This window comes from Lepisma saccharinum, chromosome 10 (genome assembly GCF_977018435.1).
Source record: "Lepisma saccharinum chromosome 10, izLepSacc3.1, whole genome shotgun sequence".
Classification (NCBI taxonomy): Eukaryota; Metazoa; Arthropoda; class Insecta; order Zygentoma; family Lepismatidae; genus Lepisma; species Lepisma saccharinum.
In genome coordinates, this window is record NC_139238.1 from 33245779 (window position 1) to 33263216 (window position 17438).

The 17438-nt window shown below is 38.7% G+C and overlaps 1 protein-coding gene across 3 annotated transcripts in view; it reads right to left on the bottom strand.

Annotated features, from left to right (window-relative positions):
- Positions 1 to 17438, bottom strand: part of Ac78C (adenylyl cyclase 78C) — a 464534-nt gene that overhangs the window by 67795 nt on the left and 379301 nt on the right. For all 3 annotated transcript variants that reach the window (XM_083129709.1, XM_083129708.1, XM_083129710.1), the window contains exon 7: positions 5558 to 5707. In XM_083129709.1, the coding sequence (XP_082985835.1) occupies positions 5558 to 5707 (150 nt within the window). The remainder of the gene's footprint in view (positions 1 to 5557; positions 5708 to 17438) is intronic.

A 17438-nucleotide genomic window follows, 5' to 3' on the forward strand; every position in this document is an offset into this window, starting at 1 on the left:
GCAAAGGATTTGAATCCGAGACCCCCCGAATAAGACTACCTCAACTTAACCACTCAACTGAATATAAATTGTAGACATTCGCCCCGACTGAGTGCAAAATTCAGATCTAAACGAAACAACAACATCAGCAGTAGTAACAACAACACTGCAAGTACCAATAACAACGTAAGCAAACCATTCTTGAATGGAACGTCCTTAGAGTCAGAATTATTTGTAGTCCTGGTCGTAAAGATAGGCACGAGCCTAACTAACTCTCTAGCCTTCTTGATACGACGCCAGGGGCCCCGGGTTCGAATCCTGGCCAGTGTATGGATATTTGTGAGTGTCCATTCATCAATTTCATCATATCATCACTTATCCCCATCTTCGCAAATTAGCCAAAAGTAGCACAAAAAGCGAAGTAAAATGAAGCAAATCAAATCACAAAATCTAGCCTTCTTAAACCCGAAGGTTTATGGCTGCAGCAACACAAGCCTTCCATATGTCCCTATCCTGAACAAGATCAATCCAACCATACCGATTTCATTTACGTCCATCTGAACGTTATCCCTCCATCTTCGTCTTCCTATAGGTCTCTTACCATCAGGTTTCCCAAGGCACGAGCCTATACTCTTTGCACAGAACATACGAAACTTTTAGCTCTGTATGATTCCTGAAAGCTATACTTTGCACGCATTCAACATTGCCGTTTTTCATCAGATAGAGCCTCATTGCCTGAAACAGCTCAGCACCTAGTTGTGCCAGCACCTTCTTATACAACACATGGGCAGAGACTATATTTACATGTAACGTCATCTGTGGTAGGTTACTTATTACAACACGATATCCACCATTATTTTTAAAAATGCTTGTTGTTGCACTTTCCCCACATGCTAACAAAACACTGGGATCACACTAAGTCAGTTTTCTGCCTATTTAAGGGCATGCGGGACAGTTTTCGCCCGGCTTTTCCCTCCAAGTCAGTGTTGCAAACTTAGCACTCTTGGAGCCAGGTCTCTCTCTTTCGTGCACTCGTTTGGCTGTGAACTGGGGCGCCCGCCCCCGTGCCTCACCATGATACCATCACTGGTTCCGGCCCACATAGACCAACTTTTGCCATGATTATACATTTTGCACGTGACGTGATATTGTTATATTGGCTGCGTCCCCCATCCCCTCTTATATCCCCAGGTACTTTTTTATAACGCCGTGTTGACGTGAAATTAACATAATATTGTTATCAGGGAATCCTTTATTTTCGATTTCATACGACCATGAGATGGGTTATGCCACCGGATCTAGATGGTGAAAACTAAGAATAAATTGTCATCAATTTAGAGTTAACGGTAATAGCAGCGCCCCACCCCTTTGACAACTAACATTACTCTAGGAAGCACTTCGTAAATCTAGCTCCTTGAAAGTCAGTTTTAACTCTATTTAAGGTGACTCTTTCATGCGCACCAGGTTTGGCAACACTGCCAGGCGGCAAGGAGAAATGCATTGGGCATATGGGAGTATTATTTGATTTGTTATCTTGGGAATATCAAATTTCCGATGGAATAGAAAATGATATCAACGGGAAGAGGGCAGTTTGAAGAAGTGATTAACCAAGCAGAAAAGTCGAAACTCTCATTTGATTAGCCGTAACTTGATGTTGAAGTTGATTGCCCATAAGGAATACATGGGATTCAGAAAATTCCTATTCTTCATATTTTTCAAATATCGTGTCCAGCTTAATAATAAATATAAAAAAAAGCTTCCACTTGCAATATGGAGAGAAATTCATACTCTTGATACACTAACTGTACCTCCTCTCCTTAACACGCACTGACGACTGTAATTCTATTATCTTGTTGCCATGAATGACCTACCACTGATGACGTAGCGTGTATACAAAAAGAGTCTGAGCAGGCCTTGTATGTAAGAAGGTGTTGGTTTAGCCACGGCGTGGAAAATCTCCCTCCACGTCCCCCACAGGGAAACTACAGAGTGGAAGAGCTCTTTTTAACAAGGACACCTTTCCCTCATTCACAGCCATAACAGAATTGCGTTCGCGAGTAATTCGATTATTAAGAAACCTATGAAGCACTTCCTTTCTTTGAACTCTTCCATTTTTACCCATAATGCATTCTCCTGAGCAATTACCGTTTCTCTTAATGTATTTATGGAGTGTGGAACCCACAAAAAAACATGTTGATGGCGATGCTAATGTAATTTCGACCTCTTTCTTCTTTTTTCTGAAACCGAAGACTATGTACAACCTTGGGTGAAGGAGGTTAAGGTTTATTTCAGTTTTCAATGGTGGTGTGAAGCTTCTACGAAGGTGTGCAGTGGTGCCATCTTTTAAAGAACACTGGGTAGGCTGAACTCTGAGATCTATTTTGTAATTTTATTCAACAATACATAAGTTGGTTGAGGATTTACCCATAAATTATTTTTGTTTCTAGGCTTTTACGTTTATAAACAGTTTTATCCCATTTCCGAGAGAAATACATGAATTTTGTAGTGGCTGTTTTTGCCTATTTTACTCGTAAGTGCCTATTTCGAAGATGGCTGCTTTCCGATTGCCTATTTCGAAGATGGCTGCTTTCCGAGTGCTTGATCCGGGGAAACAACGGAAACTCTTGTCGATATTTAACAACTTTAGTGCTAATTTAGTATTTCACTGTGCTTTCTGTCTGTCTATTTTGAGAGGTTATAGTGCCTATCAGCCCTCATGCTGTTTTTAAGCCCTTATCCTTCGTTACCCTCCTAACATCGATGTGACCACGGATAGTGCAAAAAGATGTAACAAATTATTATAAAATATTTTCATAACACTCAGTCAGTAATTAATTTGTGAGAATTATATTAGTGTACGGGAGCTTTTTCTAAAATTAAATATAACAACAGGTAAATTATTGGGTGGGCTCGAGCCCCGCAGGCTCATATAATTTAACGCCACAGAAAATTTAACAGTAAATTTTGACACCTCTGTGAAATTTTTGAAAGTTCTTGTGGGAGTGTAGATCTCCTATGCAGAAATACAATACACATCCTCGGTGGTGAAGTGGTTAGGGTAGCGCCAAAGGTCTTAGGTTCGAATCGTGGATTTGAAAACTAGAGATGCAAGATTAAATCTCGAGTGTTCTTGGGTTCGATCTCCCTTCGCAAATTTCGGCGTTCATCCAGTATCGTGAGAACAACTAGGGAGCGATTTGGAAAGTAGTAGCAGCGGGCTCGAAAGCCAGAAAACAGCGGCGATGGGACTTGATGCTTTGGCCACGTCTCTCAAGGTAGACTTCTGTTCTCGAAGGAGTATTGCGGCACAGTTTCTTTTTTTAAAGTTTAGTGAATGTGTGGTAAATCACAACAGAAAAAAACTGAGTGATAAGACTGTGGAGAACTGAATCAGTGATCGGTTAGTTCGTATGAACTTTCCAGCCTAATTATTGCCTATTTTTGTGGGAGCAGGAAAAGGTTTATTATCCAAGTCGCGTAGAAGAGTTTAGAGATGTTGGGAAGGGGTGGCCAATCACTGACATTTTTTTTTAAAAAAATGCAAGAGAATGAAAAACTTTCTGTTCTATGGTGCTCCACAAAACCACTTTTCAGAACGAATGGCTGCATCTAGAAGTAGCACGAGGCACAAGCCTGCCCGCTCCGAGTGAGAAACCTTTTTGTGACACATATTCAAGATATATTTTTAGCCTTACTGTGCACAAAGTGGACTTAAAACATCAAATCAAACCAAACCAAATCAAGATAAATTTGCGGAACATCATCATGAATTTTTACCAGGATGTAGAGATAGCATGTGAGCTCGTATAATATTTCAAAATGAGAAATTGTTTCCATTTCACTCTTTATTTCATCCTCCGCCGTTCTCTTTTTCTCTGTTTATCAATTTCTTTCGAGTTTCCTCACTTTCCGTTTCTTTCTCTCGCTTTTTTCTTACTTTCCATTTCTTTCTCTCGCTTTATCTTACTTTCTATTTCTTTCTCTCGCTTTATCTTACTTTCCATTTCTTTCTCTCGCTTTATCTTACTTTCCATTTCTTTCTCTTGCTTTATCTTACTTTCTATTTCTTTCTCTCGCTTTATCTTACTTTCCATTTCTTTCTCTCGCTTTATCTTACTTTCCATTTCTTTCTCTCGCTTTATCTTACTTTCCATTTCTTTCTCTCGCTTTATCTTACTTTCCATTTCTTTCTCTCGCTTTATCTTACTTTCTATTTCTTTCTCTCGCTTTATCTTATTTCTATTTCTTTCTCTCGCTTTATCTTATTTCTATTTCTTTCTCTTGCTTCATCTTACTTTCCATTTCTTTCTCTCGCTTCATCTTACTTTCCATTTCTTTCTCTCGCTTTATCTTACTTTCCATTTCTTTCTCTCGCTTTATCTTACTTTCCATTTTTTTCTCTCGCTTTAGCTTTCTATTTCTTTATCTTGCTTTATATTACTTTCTATTTCTTTTTCTCGCTTTATCTTACTTTCCATTTCTTTCTCGCGCATTATCTTACTTTCCATTTCTTTCTCTCGCTTTATCTTACTTTCCATTTCTTTCTCTCGCTTTATCTTACTTTCCATTTCTTTCTCTCGCTTTATCTTACTTTCTACTTCTCTGTCGATATCACTCACTCTTTCTCTCGCTTTCACTCGCTTCCTATTTCTTTGTCGCTTCCCTCACGTTCTATTTTCCTCTCGTTCTACTTCTTTCTTCCTTATTATTTATTTCTCTCGCTTTCACTCACTTTCTATTTCTCTGTAGCTGTCAATCACTTTGTACTTCTTTCTCTCTCTTTCGCTCACTATTCATTTTTTCTTTCGCTTTCATCCACCATATATTTCTCTCGGTTTCTCTTTCTCGCCGGCCCTCGTGGAGGAGTGGTTAGCACATCGCGCTACGACGCCAGGGTCGCGGATTCGAATCCTCGTCTGGGCCTGGATGTTTGCGAGTGTCCGTTCATCAATTTCATCATATCATCACTCATCCCCATCTTCGCAAATTAGCCAAAAGTGGCACAAGTCGCTCACCTACTATTTCATTTTCTCGCTTTCGCTTGCTTTGTTTCTTTCTCTCACATTCTGCTTCCGCTGACTTTGTACTTCCTTTTCCCCGCTTGTCTTTCTTTCTCTAACTATCATTCATTTTCTCTTTCTCTCGTTTTCTTTGTATCTTGTTCTACATTAAATGAATCTGATAATATCTTATATCGACTGTTTGGGCGAGCAAGAAGGCACGGGGGAATTAAATATATTTCACGGTGGGCTTGAGTGCCCCTCGCTCATCCTGACAACGCCCCTGTGTCGTCCGGATATTATACATTATAAGGAACTGGAGTTACACAAAGATTCCTCTACGTCACACCGGCTTACTTCATAATTTAAAACTCATGAAAAAGATTTTAAAAAAGAGGATTATTCTTACAGAGCCTTTAATCAAGCATTGTCCCTCATAGCGTGCCATTCCCATCAAATTTTCAATTATCGAAGCGTGCTCAGAGAGGAGGAAAAGCTGGAAGCATGGAAAGGAGATGAATTAAGCCTGGTAAAGAAGATCAAGGCACATTAATACTCATTCTGCCTTGCGATCTTACCTGTGAACCCTTTGATATCGGCGAAGAGGATGCTGACGTTCTCGTAGCGGTGGATGTAGATCTTGTGGAACTGATTCGGCACGAAGGATCCTTTTTCTTCCTCTTTGGCGATGTCGTTGATCATCTCTATGGCGACGAAACTTGGCAACACTGCGGAAAGAAGACAGGGAATCAGAGAAACTGCAATAACTCCATTAGCTAAGATTGATTTGTGTGTTTTGGGAATTCCTCTGCAAGAAAGAGGCGATCGAGGTACAAACAGAGCCTGCAAAGGAAAAAAAGAAATTGCTGGAAGGTCTAAGTGCTTCTATATTTTGACTCAAGATCGAAAAATATATAAGACTTCCCTTAACATCTGCAGATTTGATTAGCTTGCTGTCGAAAGAACAGAACTAGCTAGAACTTTCTAGGGTGTGCCATGGCATATACACTAACTCTACTCTTTGGAGCAATTCTTAGGGCCGGTTTTTCCAATATACGGTTAAGATTCTTGTTAGCACGTAGCTGGAAGTTTCTGAAAATTTCGGTTTTTCAATGTACGGTTAAGATTCTTGTTAGCACGTAGCTGGAAGTTTCTGAAAATTTCGGTTTTTCAATGTACGGTTAAGATTATTTTTAGCTCGTAGCTGGAAGTTTCTGAAAATTTCGGTTTTTCAATGTACGGTTAAGATTATTTTAGCTCGTAGCTGGAAGTTTGTGAAAATTTCGGTTTTTCAATGTACGGTTAAGATTCTTGTTAGCACGTAGCTGGAAGTTTGTGAAAATTTCGGTTTTTCCAATGTACGGTTAAGATTTTTGTTAGCACGTAGCTGGAAGTTTCTGAAAATTTCGGTTTTTCCAATGTACGGTTAAGATTCTTGTTAGCACGTACCTGGAAGTTTCTGAAAATTTCGGTTTTTCGATGTACGGTTAAGATTATTTTTAGCTCGTAGCTGAAAGTTTGTGAAAATTTCGGTTTTTCAATGTACGGTTAAAATTCTTGTTAGCACGTAGCTGGAAGTTTGTGAAAATTTCGGTTTTTCCAATGTACGGTTAAGATTTTTGTTAGCACGTAGCTGGAAGTTTCTGAAAATTTCGGTTTTTCCAATGTACGGTTAAGATTTTTGTTAGCACGTAGCTGGAAGTTTCTGAAAATTTCGGTTTTCCAATGTACGGTTAAGATTCTTGTTAGCACGTAGCTGGAAGTTTCTGAAAATTTCGGTTTTTCAATGTACGGTTAAGATTATTTTTAGCTCGTAGCTGGAAGTTTGTGAAAATTTCGGTTTTTCCAATGTACGGTTAATATTCGTGTAAGCACGTAGCTGGAAGTTTCTGAAAATTTCGGTTTTTCAATGTACGGTTAAGATTCTTGTTAGCACGTAGCTGGAAGTTTCTGAAAATTTCGGTTTTTCAATGTACGGTTAAGATTCTTGTTAGCACGTAGCTGGAAGTTTCTGAAAATTTCGGTTTTTCAATGTACGGTTAAGATTATTTTTAGCTCGTAGGTGGAAGTTTGTGAAAATTTCGGTTTTTCCAATGTACGGTTAATATTCGTGTAAGCACGTAACTGGAAGTTTCTGAAAATTTCGGTTTTTCAATGTACGGTTAAGGTTATTTTTAGCTCTTAGCTGGAAGTTTGTGAAAATTTCGGTTTTTCAATGTACGGTTAAGATTCTTGTTAGCACGTAGCTGGAAGTTTGTGAAAATTTCGATTTTTCCAATGTACGGTTAAGATTCTTGTTAGCACGTAGCTGGAAGTTTGTGAAAATTTCGGTTTTTCAATGTACGGTTAAGATTCTTGTTAGCACGTAGCTGGAAGTTTCTGAAAATTTCAGTTTTTCCAATGTACGGTTAAGATTTTTGTTAGCACGTAGCTGGAAGTTTCTGAAAATTTCGGTTTTTCAATGTACGGTTAAGATTACTGTTAGCACGTAGCTGGAAGTTTGTGAAAATTTCGGTTTTCCAATGTACGGTTAAGATTACTGTTAGCTCGTAGCTGGAAGTTTGTGAAAATTTCGGTTTTTCAATGTACGGTTAAGATTCTTGTTAGCACGTAGCTGGAAGTTTCTGAAAATTTCGGTTTTTCCAATGTACGGTTAAGATTCTTGTTAGCACGTAGCTGGAAGTTTCTGAAAATTTCGGTTTTCCAATGTACGGTTAAGATTCTTGTTAGCACGTAGCTGGAAGTTTTTGAAAATTTCGGTTTTCTAATGTACATTTAGCTCGAAACTGGAACTTTGGTGGCGATTACCTTTACTACTTTCTTGCAGTTACCAGCCTAACTGGAAGTTACGAAGCAACATGGCTGTCTCATGCAGATATCGGTTCCATACTCGACAACTTCACCGTCAGATTAAACAAGATGCGATTCACTAAAAAGTTAAATTAGTATATAAGAAAATCTATTTTGTTTGGCAGAGCTCAACCAATGTCCAAGCAAACAGGAGGAATTAAGCAGCAAGCTTGTGGAGCTAATTGCATTTTATGATACGAGTTCGAGTCCTGGCCCTTTTTTTTGTCAAATTATGTATTGTGTGTGTTCCCATCACTTCAGGCTTTATTGTTGAATGGTCGTACTTTAGAAAAATCTCAGTAAATTTTAAAATTATTTTTATTCTTTATATACTTTCATATTTTTTAGAAATTTACCTACAAAGCGTTCTCACTATTTTGTTATCTTCTCGAGCAACATAAACATTGCACAGAGATGGTACAAAGCTTGCAGTCAAAAGACATGTAAAATTTGTACATATTAAAAGTGTTTATATCAACAGACAGAAAATATACTGTATATGTTTCGAATTCCTCGCGCTTCTTCTGCAAGAAAGTATGTATGCTTGTGCTCCGCAACAGCATTTGAGATATCCAATAGCCATTATTGAAAGAAAACCAAATTTGTAGTGATCGCTTTCCTTAAATTTATTTCATAATCAAACAGAATGAATAGATAGCCATTATTTCATTTGTTTCCACTGCAGAAACGTGCTTGCTAGTCCATAAGGGCTTGTAGTTCTACATTTAAACACCAGGCTGCGCGCCAATCGATACAGTTTGAAACTATACTAACAGATGGCGCGGAGATCGATATCCTGCAATTTCCGTGCTTCAGTGTCTTGGAGAACGAAGTATGGATTAGTTAACTGGCAGTTACTTTCACATTGAAAACCCCGGTGGTGGTTAAGACTGGCTATTATCTCCAACTGGCAGTTAGTTAACAGAAAGATTAACAGGACATTGAGAAATCAGCCCAAAGTCAAATGGCTGGTTATTACATTTTGGGATAAATTAAATGGTAGGCTATTGCATTTTGGGTAAGTTAAACATCTACTTATTACCATTGGCATGCGCACGGTGGAGGGGGGGGGGCAGTTGTCCTTCCTAATACTCTCACTTAGAAATTTAGTGTAGAGAAATCTTATTAGGGGCATTCCAGCGTTACGTGTGTGACAAAATTTAAGGTTCTAGACACGAGATTGGATCAACATATTCGTAATGAACTGATTTCATAGAATTATGAAGTACTTTGTGGTGTTTTAAACAAATTAAATAAACTTGAGTCTGATGGCATAGGCTGAATGCATGTTCTTAACAAAAGTGCGTTACATGTAACATTTCAAAAATGTAGGCAATATTGACTTCATTTGTCTGTGAAGCATATAGGCTGCACAGGCTAGAAACTTTTTGTTGGTGAAATGTGAAAATTATATGCATTCGCAAGCATCTAAACCTTAATACAATTAAAAACAATAATATTTTCCATATTAATTCATATTGTTATTTACATGGAGGAGGACCACTTTTCGTGGAATGCCCCATTACCGTTATTAAAAAATACGGCCGATTTATTCCTATGTAATGGGACTATCTCACTTCGTTCTCCGGCAAATTACTTATTATTAAGATTCGCGCATTTTATTCCTTAGCCTAGTTGTGTTACACCTTTGTGGTCGCAGAATAAATTATGTGTAGTTGTTTTGAATCTGGTGTACGAAATCATGCTTATATGGAAATTAGTCTGAACCAAAGAGAAGGAAAATAGAGGGGGGAGGGAGAACAGACAACTTTTGTGCCACAGAAGCTGGAATTCTTCTAATAGAGTGATTTTAGATGGGACAGGCTATACGACCTCGTTTAGTACCCATCAGTACAATAAAACAGTGAGATGGAACAAGGTTTTCCTTTCTCCGAGCGAACTTCCATCAAGGCTATTGCCAGGTGCGGATCCACGGGAGGGTGAAAGGGGCGATCGTCCCTCCCAACTGCGATGTTTTGGATATATTATTATGCCTAATAATATTCAAGACTCATTCGTTCTGTATTTTTATCACCACATTAACAGGCTCTAGAAGTCAACTGTATGCTCATGATAGGCTAATCGGAACTGGACCTACAGTTTCAATTTGAATGAGAACGAGTCTACAAGGTGCCTTAAAACAAAATGGGACCTGAGGCCACTGCAGAGAATGCATTTTTTTTCTTTATTCTTTTTACTCCTCATATCTGACCTTCAGTTTACCGTGACAATGGGATGAATTATGATAACAACAGAGGCGTAGCAAAGGGGGGGGGGGGCGAAGGGGTCTCGCGTCGCATGGGCTCATTATTTTTGTTAAAAAATGTAATAAATAGAGGTGAGAAGAAAACCATAGATGGAAAGGGCTAATTTTTGTAGGTGATAAAACTACATTATGTTTTGAACATGTTATAAATTATAGTGAAACATTACAATTTGAATGAATACGTCAACTATTTAGGATTTTAAATAAACCAGATGGTCTGATTTTAGAATATCCAGGAAGCCAAACAACAACAAAGAAACGTTCTCTTACAAAGGCTGATAAGCATAAACACAATTTTTGACTTCTCATAACTTAGCGGTTCGAGAACATCGAGAAACGTTATACACAGCAGAAAGAACAAAAAATTCAGAAAATTTCACGTATTTGGTGAAATTTCTTTCGAAATATGACCAATTATCACAAAAACATTTCAGACGTACACAATAAAATGAGATTCACAATAATTATCCACGTTTTGAAATTCAAAATGAACTGATACAGGTGAAGAGCAACGATGTCAAATTGGCTATATTAAAAAAAAAAAAAATTAGCTAAGTCCAGTGATTTATTAGCTTCACGTTTAGTTTCAATATTTACTTTCTCTAAGTTCGAAACTTTTTACATTTTGTAAGTGAACGTGACCTAACACAAAACAGCACAACAATGTTTAACATGTATCAGTTATTGTTCAATGTTGAAGCTCGTTATAGTAGCTATGCAACTACATCCAAAAACGGACAACCAGACACGTTGTACTAAATCTTCAATACCGGATTTCTATTCAAAAGTGGAGAGATCCTGGCAGCTGCAGGATAGTATGTAAGTTTTTTAATTTTATTATTTTCAGTCGCTTTTCTGTAATTTCTGGCTAATAGCGACGATGCGAATTTAGTGATGATGTGATTAAATTAAAGAAAGGACACTTACAAGGACACCCATGTCCAGATCGAGATTTGAACACGGGAACTCCTGTGGCAAGATCGAAAGTCGGCCACTTAACACACTCGATCACCGAACCGGCGTGTTTGTGTTATTAATGCTACATTGATTTGGCTTATTTTACTTCGCTTTTCTGCCACTTTTGGCCACTCGCGAAGATGAAGATGTTTAAAAAAAACCGTGGCTCTAGATCCCGTAAGCCCCTTGGCCTACCTCCCGACTGCCAGTCTCCCTTCCACAATCCTACCTAGAGGTGTGGAGATCTTCAACCGGTAATGGGATGACGTGGGGTCATCATGTCGAACACCCAGCCGTTATAGGAGATTTTTATGACCGGGTTACGCTACTCACTCGTAGCTCCACAATTTCCTCACGATGGTGGGTTGCCACCGGTCCTATACACAGGCCGAAAACCCAGAGACTGAAGCCAGGCGGACTTGAACCCACGCCGTCCTGTAGTCGAAGATGATTGGACAGTGACAAAGAACACCCATTCTCAGGCCAGCATTCGAACCCGGGACCCTTATTAATGATATATATGTTCAAAGGTGTTCGTCTGTAAAATAGATAAACCCTGTGGCCGACAGCTCTTAGAGTGCCAAAGCCTGCCAACCAAATTTCAGTTAGATGGCGTCCGGTGAACTCGTAGAATCCCATCACTGCTGCTGTATAGATTAGATTTGCAGAATGAATACTAGTTATTCTCTTTATCTGCTATTTTATCTACTAGTTATATCCCGTGTGTTATATTATGTGCTAACAAAATATAACACACAGGATTTTCCTGAAGTAACTTTGGATTCTTGCTGTAACACATTATGCCTTCTTTCCATATTAAACACACAAAAACTAACTAGGGCAGTTTTTAAATTTATTTATTATTTTTATTAAAAGCACTTTGCACGTTACGTTTCCAGCCTGTATCTCGTGGATTCTTGATATTCGGATGTCAAGAAAAACTGTAGAATCTCTCCCGATAAGGTTTTTCCCTACCGTTTGGTAGGAGACCTCGTGGAAGTTCCACCTAGGACAATGGGCCTGCCTCTGCGTTGGTGGCCCTATACTAGGTGTGATAGTACATGAGGTTTTCCGAGCTGTTCGAGTTTGTCAGCTTTGGAATAAATATTGCTGGGTCGGGAAGATCCTACGTTTGCTCATCATCCATTGTTGTTATGCTGCGGTGAACTTGACCAGTTTTCTACAGTACAATTACAATAATGACAGTAATTCCTGAGACTTTTCCATGTCACTTCAGGAAATGTAGGTATAATGAAGTAAGTCTTCATAGCCAGTATGTAGGTATTGGAATAGTAGGTATGTAATTTTAGACCACTAATGGTTCTTCCTTTTGGGTCTGCGAAGTAATTCCTTAAGCTTGTAGGTTAGGTTGAGTGATAGGTATTTCAAGTGCTTTATGCAATTTTCATTACCTTAGATTTGTGCATGACAGTATTTGCACACTCAAAAGGAAGAATGGTGTATTATAAGAGATCGCTGTGGACATGAAAGCGAGATCTTGTTATACACAGATGCAATCGACATTTATATCGACTGTATTTGCAATCGATATATCAACTCGATTGCAGTTGGTTCTCCGGCGCAAGGCTGTAAGGTACAAATGGCTTTACGTCCCTCTTCCAACTGAAAAAAAGAGGCCCTCACAGATGGTAGAGACTTTGACGCAGTTGTGAGGCTTTGCACCAACATCTACCTGTACCAACGATTGGCCCCATCTTTTCAGGACCTTGAGAGACATAGATTGCCCATGAACCATATCAGATGTCTAACTTCATGGCCTCAAAATCAACAACGCAAGGATCCATTCTAGGTCCCTAATTGTGGAAAATCTAAACTTGGAGCCATCTCTCAAAAATTACGAAATATTTCAGAGATGAAAAGCACAATGGACTTTGTAGATCACTTAATAATTGTTATGGAAGGTAATTCAAGAACAGAGCTGGAAAGAAAGTCTAGTATTGCGATAAACTCTCTCGAGGACTTGTGTGATTGACCATTGCCACCCAGAAGACCCACTTTATAATCCTAAAAGATAAGCTGAATGCTAATGAACACCCACAGATAAAACTCACAGAAAAATCTTAGAAGAGTCAAGGAAGCTAAATCTCTAGGTGTGAAATTACGGGAAATGCAACGACGACATGGATTACGTAACTTCAAAAGATGAGCCTGTAATAAATAAATTGCTAGCAATAGGTTCGAACACATTCAGACTCCCTATGTCGCTTACAAACCTATACACATTCATAATCTACAACGCCATAGTTTCTTTCGACGGACCAATCTGAGAAGACTACCTAAAATATACAACACAAGGTACCTGAACCCAATATGGCCTACCTAAGGTTTGCGATTGATTCTAATGGTGTACAAAGTCAGAAAGATAAAACTAGTGGCAAGATGCAAATGAGGGAACATTTCTCGACGTTTACTGAAAATTGGAGCCAATTCCATAACATGTACCCAATAGGGCCTAGTCATATATTTTGTTCTTTAACATCAAAATATACAACAGAAATTGTACTTAAGAGTACATGTATGTTGTTTATGTCGGTTTATATACAGAACGAAATATGAGATTTGCACAACGAAATAACATTGTTTACAAACCAATAACAAGGGAGTGACATGTCACAATTTGTTACCAGAAGACCCTGTATTATATATCACAGTCTGGGCAAATGAAAGGTCCTTTATCATCATCCTTGGTGAGATCCACACACAGTACGTGAACATAAGAGTAACAAATGCCACATTTGCGCATGACTTTTAAGATATATTCCTATGTACTAGGCCATATTGAGTACACCTTACATAGTGTTCTTTTATCCTTCGTTATGAACAGTAGGCTACTTTAGATTAAAGTCTAAACTAAGTACTTTCTTGTAAAGTACAAATTATGAGCTTTCATAATATGGACTAGAGATATAAACACGTATCACTTGGAAGATGTAGTACAGTAGTAATAACTTCCATATGCAATATTAGATCACGAACAACCCAATCACAAGGTTCAGCTAATTTGCTTCTTTGTCTTCAAGTTACTGTACTATAGGTACAGCCAACAGGTTCAATCACGTCATTCGGACAGCTTAAATGAGCCACTAACGCCATCTGTCTAATTAACCATGTAACTACGTGGGAACAGCAAATGGGCCATATTAGGTACTAGGCCATATTGGATTCAGGTACCTTATATAACAAAAATAACCATCACAAATGAAGACCAACTACTCAAATACAGAACCGCCATATACAGATTCAAGGAAGGCCAGGAAGAAATAATTTGCAAAGTAATTGGCAGATATGCCCCTAGTATTGCAGAATTAACTCCCAGATCATCCAGGAGTGGAAGGAAGCCTTCACGGTAGGAGACTGTACCACTTCTTCCCATGTATAAGAGAGAGGCTGATGACGACAGATTGCTGCCGTTGACGTCTCCAACGACGAACGGACACTTCACTTACGGTAAATGATCGACCGGATTCACAGTTTCCAAATTCCTCAGCACACAAAATAACTTTATACTTAAGACCTTCATCATATGAGTGATGCTTCTGTCTCTCCATTTTTAATGTCAGTTTGATGTGCACTTTGCATAAGCTGGATCACTGACCACCTATTTACAGGAACACCAGCATGAGAACAAAGCACAGAGCTTACTACTAAAAATAGACTGACTCTTTGTTGTGAAATGTTGATTGTTCTAACACAACAAATTTAAAGGAAACAAAATTTCGTTAAGGGTGATTTTTTAAACCAATAGCTACTTGTACTTAGGTAAAACATCGAGGAGAAAACCTGATTACTGAAATTTGCAAATACTTTATTTTAAATTACACTAATACCATGGTATATTTACCCACAGGGTTAGAATTCAGGCGCCCGCACCTTTTCCTCAGGGGCACTAGCATACGCAGGATTTTGTTTCGGGAGGGGCTGGAATTGTGACGGTGGGGGTGCTCTCTAGGAGGGGTTGCATACACAATACGATATTTCATATTTCTAGACTTTTCCTCTCTCAAAATGGCAACAAGGGTATTTTAAGGAGGCTTTGCATTTGCCACTGGTTTTTCCACGAATTTCTTCACTGCTTTTATTTGAAAAAGTTGATTTTCTCAAAATTTCGGAGAAGGCCTGTAGGCCCTTCATCCCCACCTCTACGTACGCCAGTGCTCAGGACCCAGCTCCTTTTTTATTTGCAAATATGATCTAAGAAAGCCACGAATCCAACTAAAATAAAGCTACTCATTTTGAAATATGAATGAAACAGACGTAAATAAGAATTGGGAGCACATACGTAATGCAATAGAATCAGCAGCTAAAGAAAGTATAGGATACCATAAACCGAGAAAAAGTAAGCCATGGTTTGATAATGAATGTCATAATCTAATAGAAATAAGAAATCAGGCTAGACTTAGGTGGTTAAATAACTCTGATGATACAAATCTAAACAATTATAATAGAATAAAGCGAGAAGTTAACCGCACGTTTAGAAGTAAAAAAAGAGATTACTTGAAAAGCAAAATTAACGAACTTGAAATAAACAGCAAAAATAAAAATATCAGACATTTATATAAAGGTGTAAATGAGTTTAGAAAGGAGTGGCAACCTAAAGTAAACTTGATAAAAGATAAAGACGGTGATTTTCTAGCTGACCCAAGCGATATTCTAAATAGATGGAAGAACTAGAGTGCCACACACGTAAATTTGCCGTTGCGTAGAAACGAATTTTCGTTTCGTCTCCCTCTCTCTTAGCATCATGTGTTCTACCCTGCTCGAAAACCTTCGCTATTGTTGCCACATTGTCATTCCATTCCTGGACACACTCGCGCAAACATCATTGAAAACAATTGAATAGTGCTCCAGCTCGCGGTTCACCGTTCGGTAGGGACGCTAATGTGGCAATATAGCACGGCGTAGTGCTTGCTTCTTTTATGCAGTGCATGTTCATTGGCTAGCTAGTAACTAGTGTTGCCAACTGTAATAATGAAGCACTATTACTGTCACGGAAGGGGAAAAGGCAGGTAAAGTGGCGGTGAGTTTTGTTGGATTGGAAGCTCCATATTTTTATTTTATACTAAGTATTTGACCGGTTTGACGTTGTGTGCGTGTATTGCGTGTGTGTATGTAAAAGTGTGTGTTTGCTAATGAACGTTAAATTCCATAATGCCTCCAGTTCTGTCGAAGTTGAAATCAAAAACCTTGCATAGCCAAGCTCGGGAAATTCTAAGCAACGTGCACGAGTTCATGAAGGAGGAAGCCAGTCATGGTGTTAGCATCCCAATAAAGCATTTTGGCAAGAGAGCAGCGAACAGCAGCAACAAATTGTTCATATTTCATAATTTTGGAATTATTCAAAATAAATAAATTATGTGGCTCCAACATCATTTCAACTCTGGCTCCGGCACGTGTTCTTGTAGAAATTGCATAGAGGCGGCTGTCATTTTTGCTGCTTAATGCGATACATATTGTTTTTTGTGTTAAAATTGCCATGCTTTGATGGGTGACCAAGTTCATAGCAGGGCCGGCGGAAGGGGAGGGCGAACCGTCCCATCGCCCAGAGCGGCAAAATTTGAAGAGAAGAAAAAAATAAGCCTATTGAAAACTGTGATCGAGCGAGATATTCTTTTGCGCTGAATAGTATTGAAATAGCATAAGAAGTCTCATTATTTATTTTATATTTTGATGTTTTAGTTAGGAATATATTGATTTTCAATTTTCCGTTGCTGCGTAATGACCGGGGGGGTCGAAATAGAGCGGCATCTGCCGCCACCTCCCAGGGAGGCAAAATGACTAGCGCCGGCCCTGGTTCATAACAAAAGAAAAAGCCGCGCAGCTTATCGTCTAGTGGCAGTATATGTACTTGTTATTGTTGTGGAAGCCGGCATCCTTTGTAAATGTACAACAAAGGCAACCGACTGTCACCGATCTCAGAGAGGAAATAATAATACTGCTTCAGGAGGAGTGTTATGGTGCAATTGTAGCGGTTTAACACGTTGGCATGTTATTATCTGGCGTTGCAGTTCCATACCAGTGTATACGGGTTTTGGGAGTGAAAAGGTAGAACGCCACCAGTGCATTAATGCAATGAAAAATAATATATATATTTTTTTATTTTGTTTGAAATCACTCAAATAAGGAATCGTATGAGGAAGTCTTCTTTGCAGCATTTTTGGTAATTTTACTTATGTGTTAGTTCATATTTTGCGAATTTTTAGTCCATATGTATGTAGCTACATACAAAGCCACTTGTTAGTACATATTAATCCTAGTCCTGGTATAATGCATGACGTTTAAAACTCAACGTTAGATAGACCTGAATTCTCTAAATTTATTGTTGTACGTAACAGCTGTGCATCGGCGCACTGCAGCGATTTTCCTAT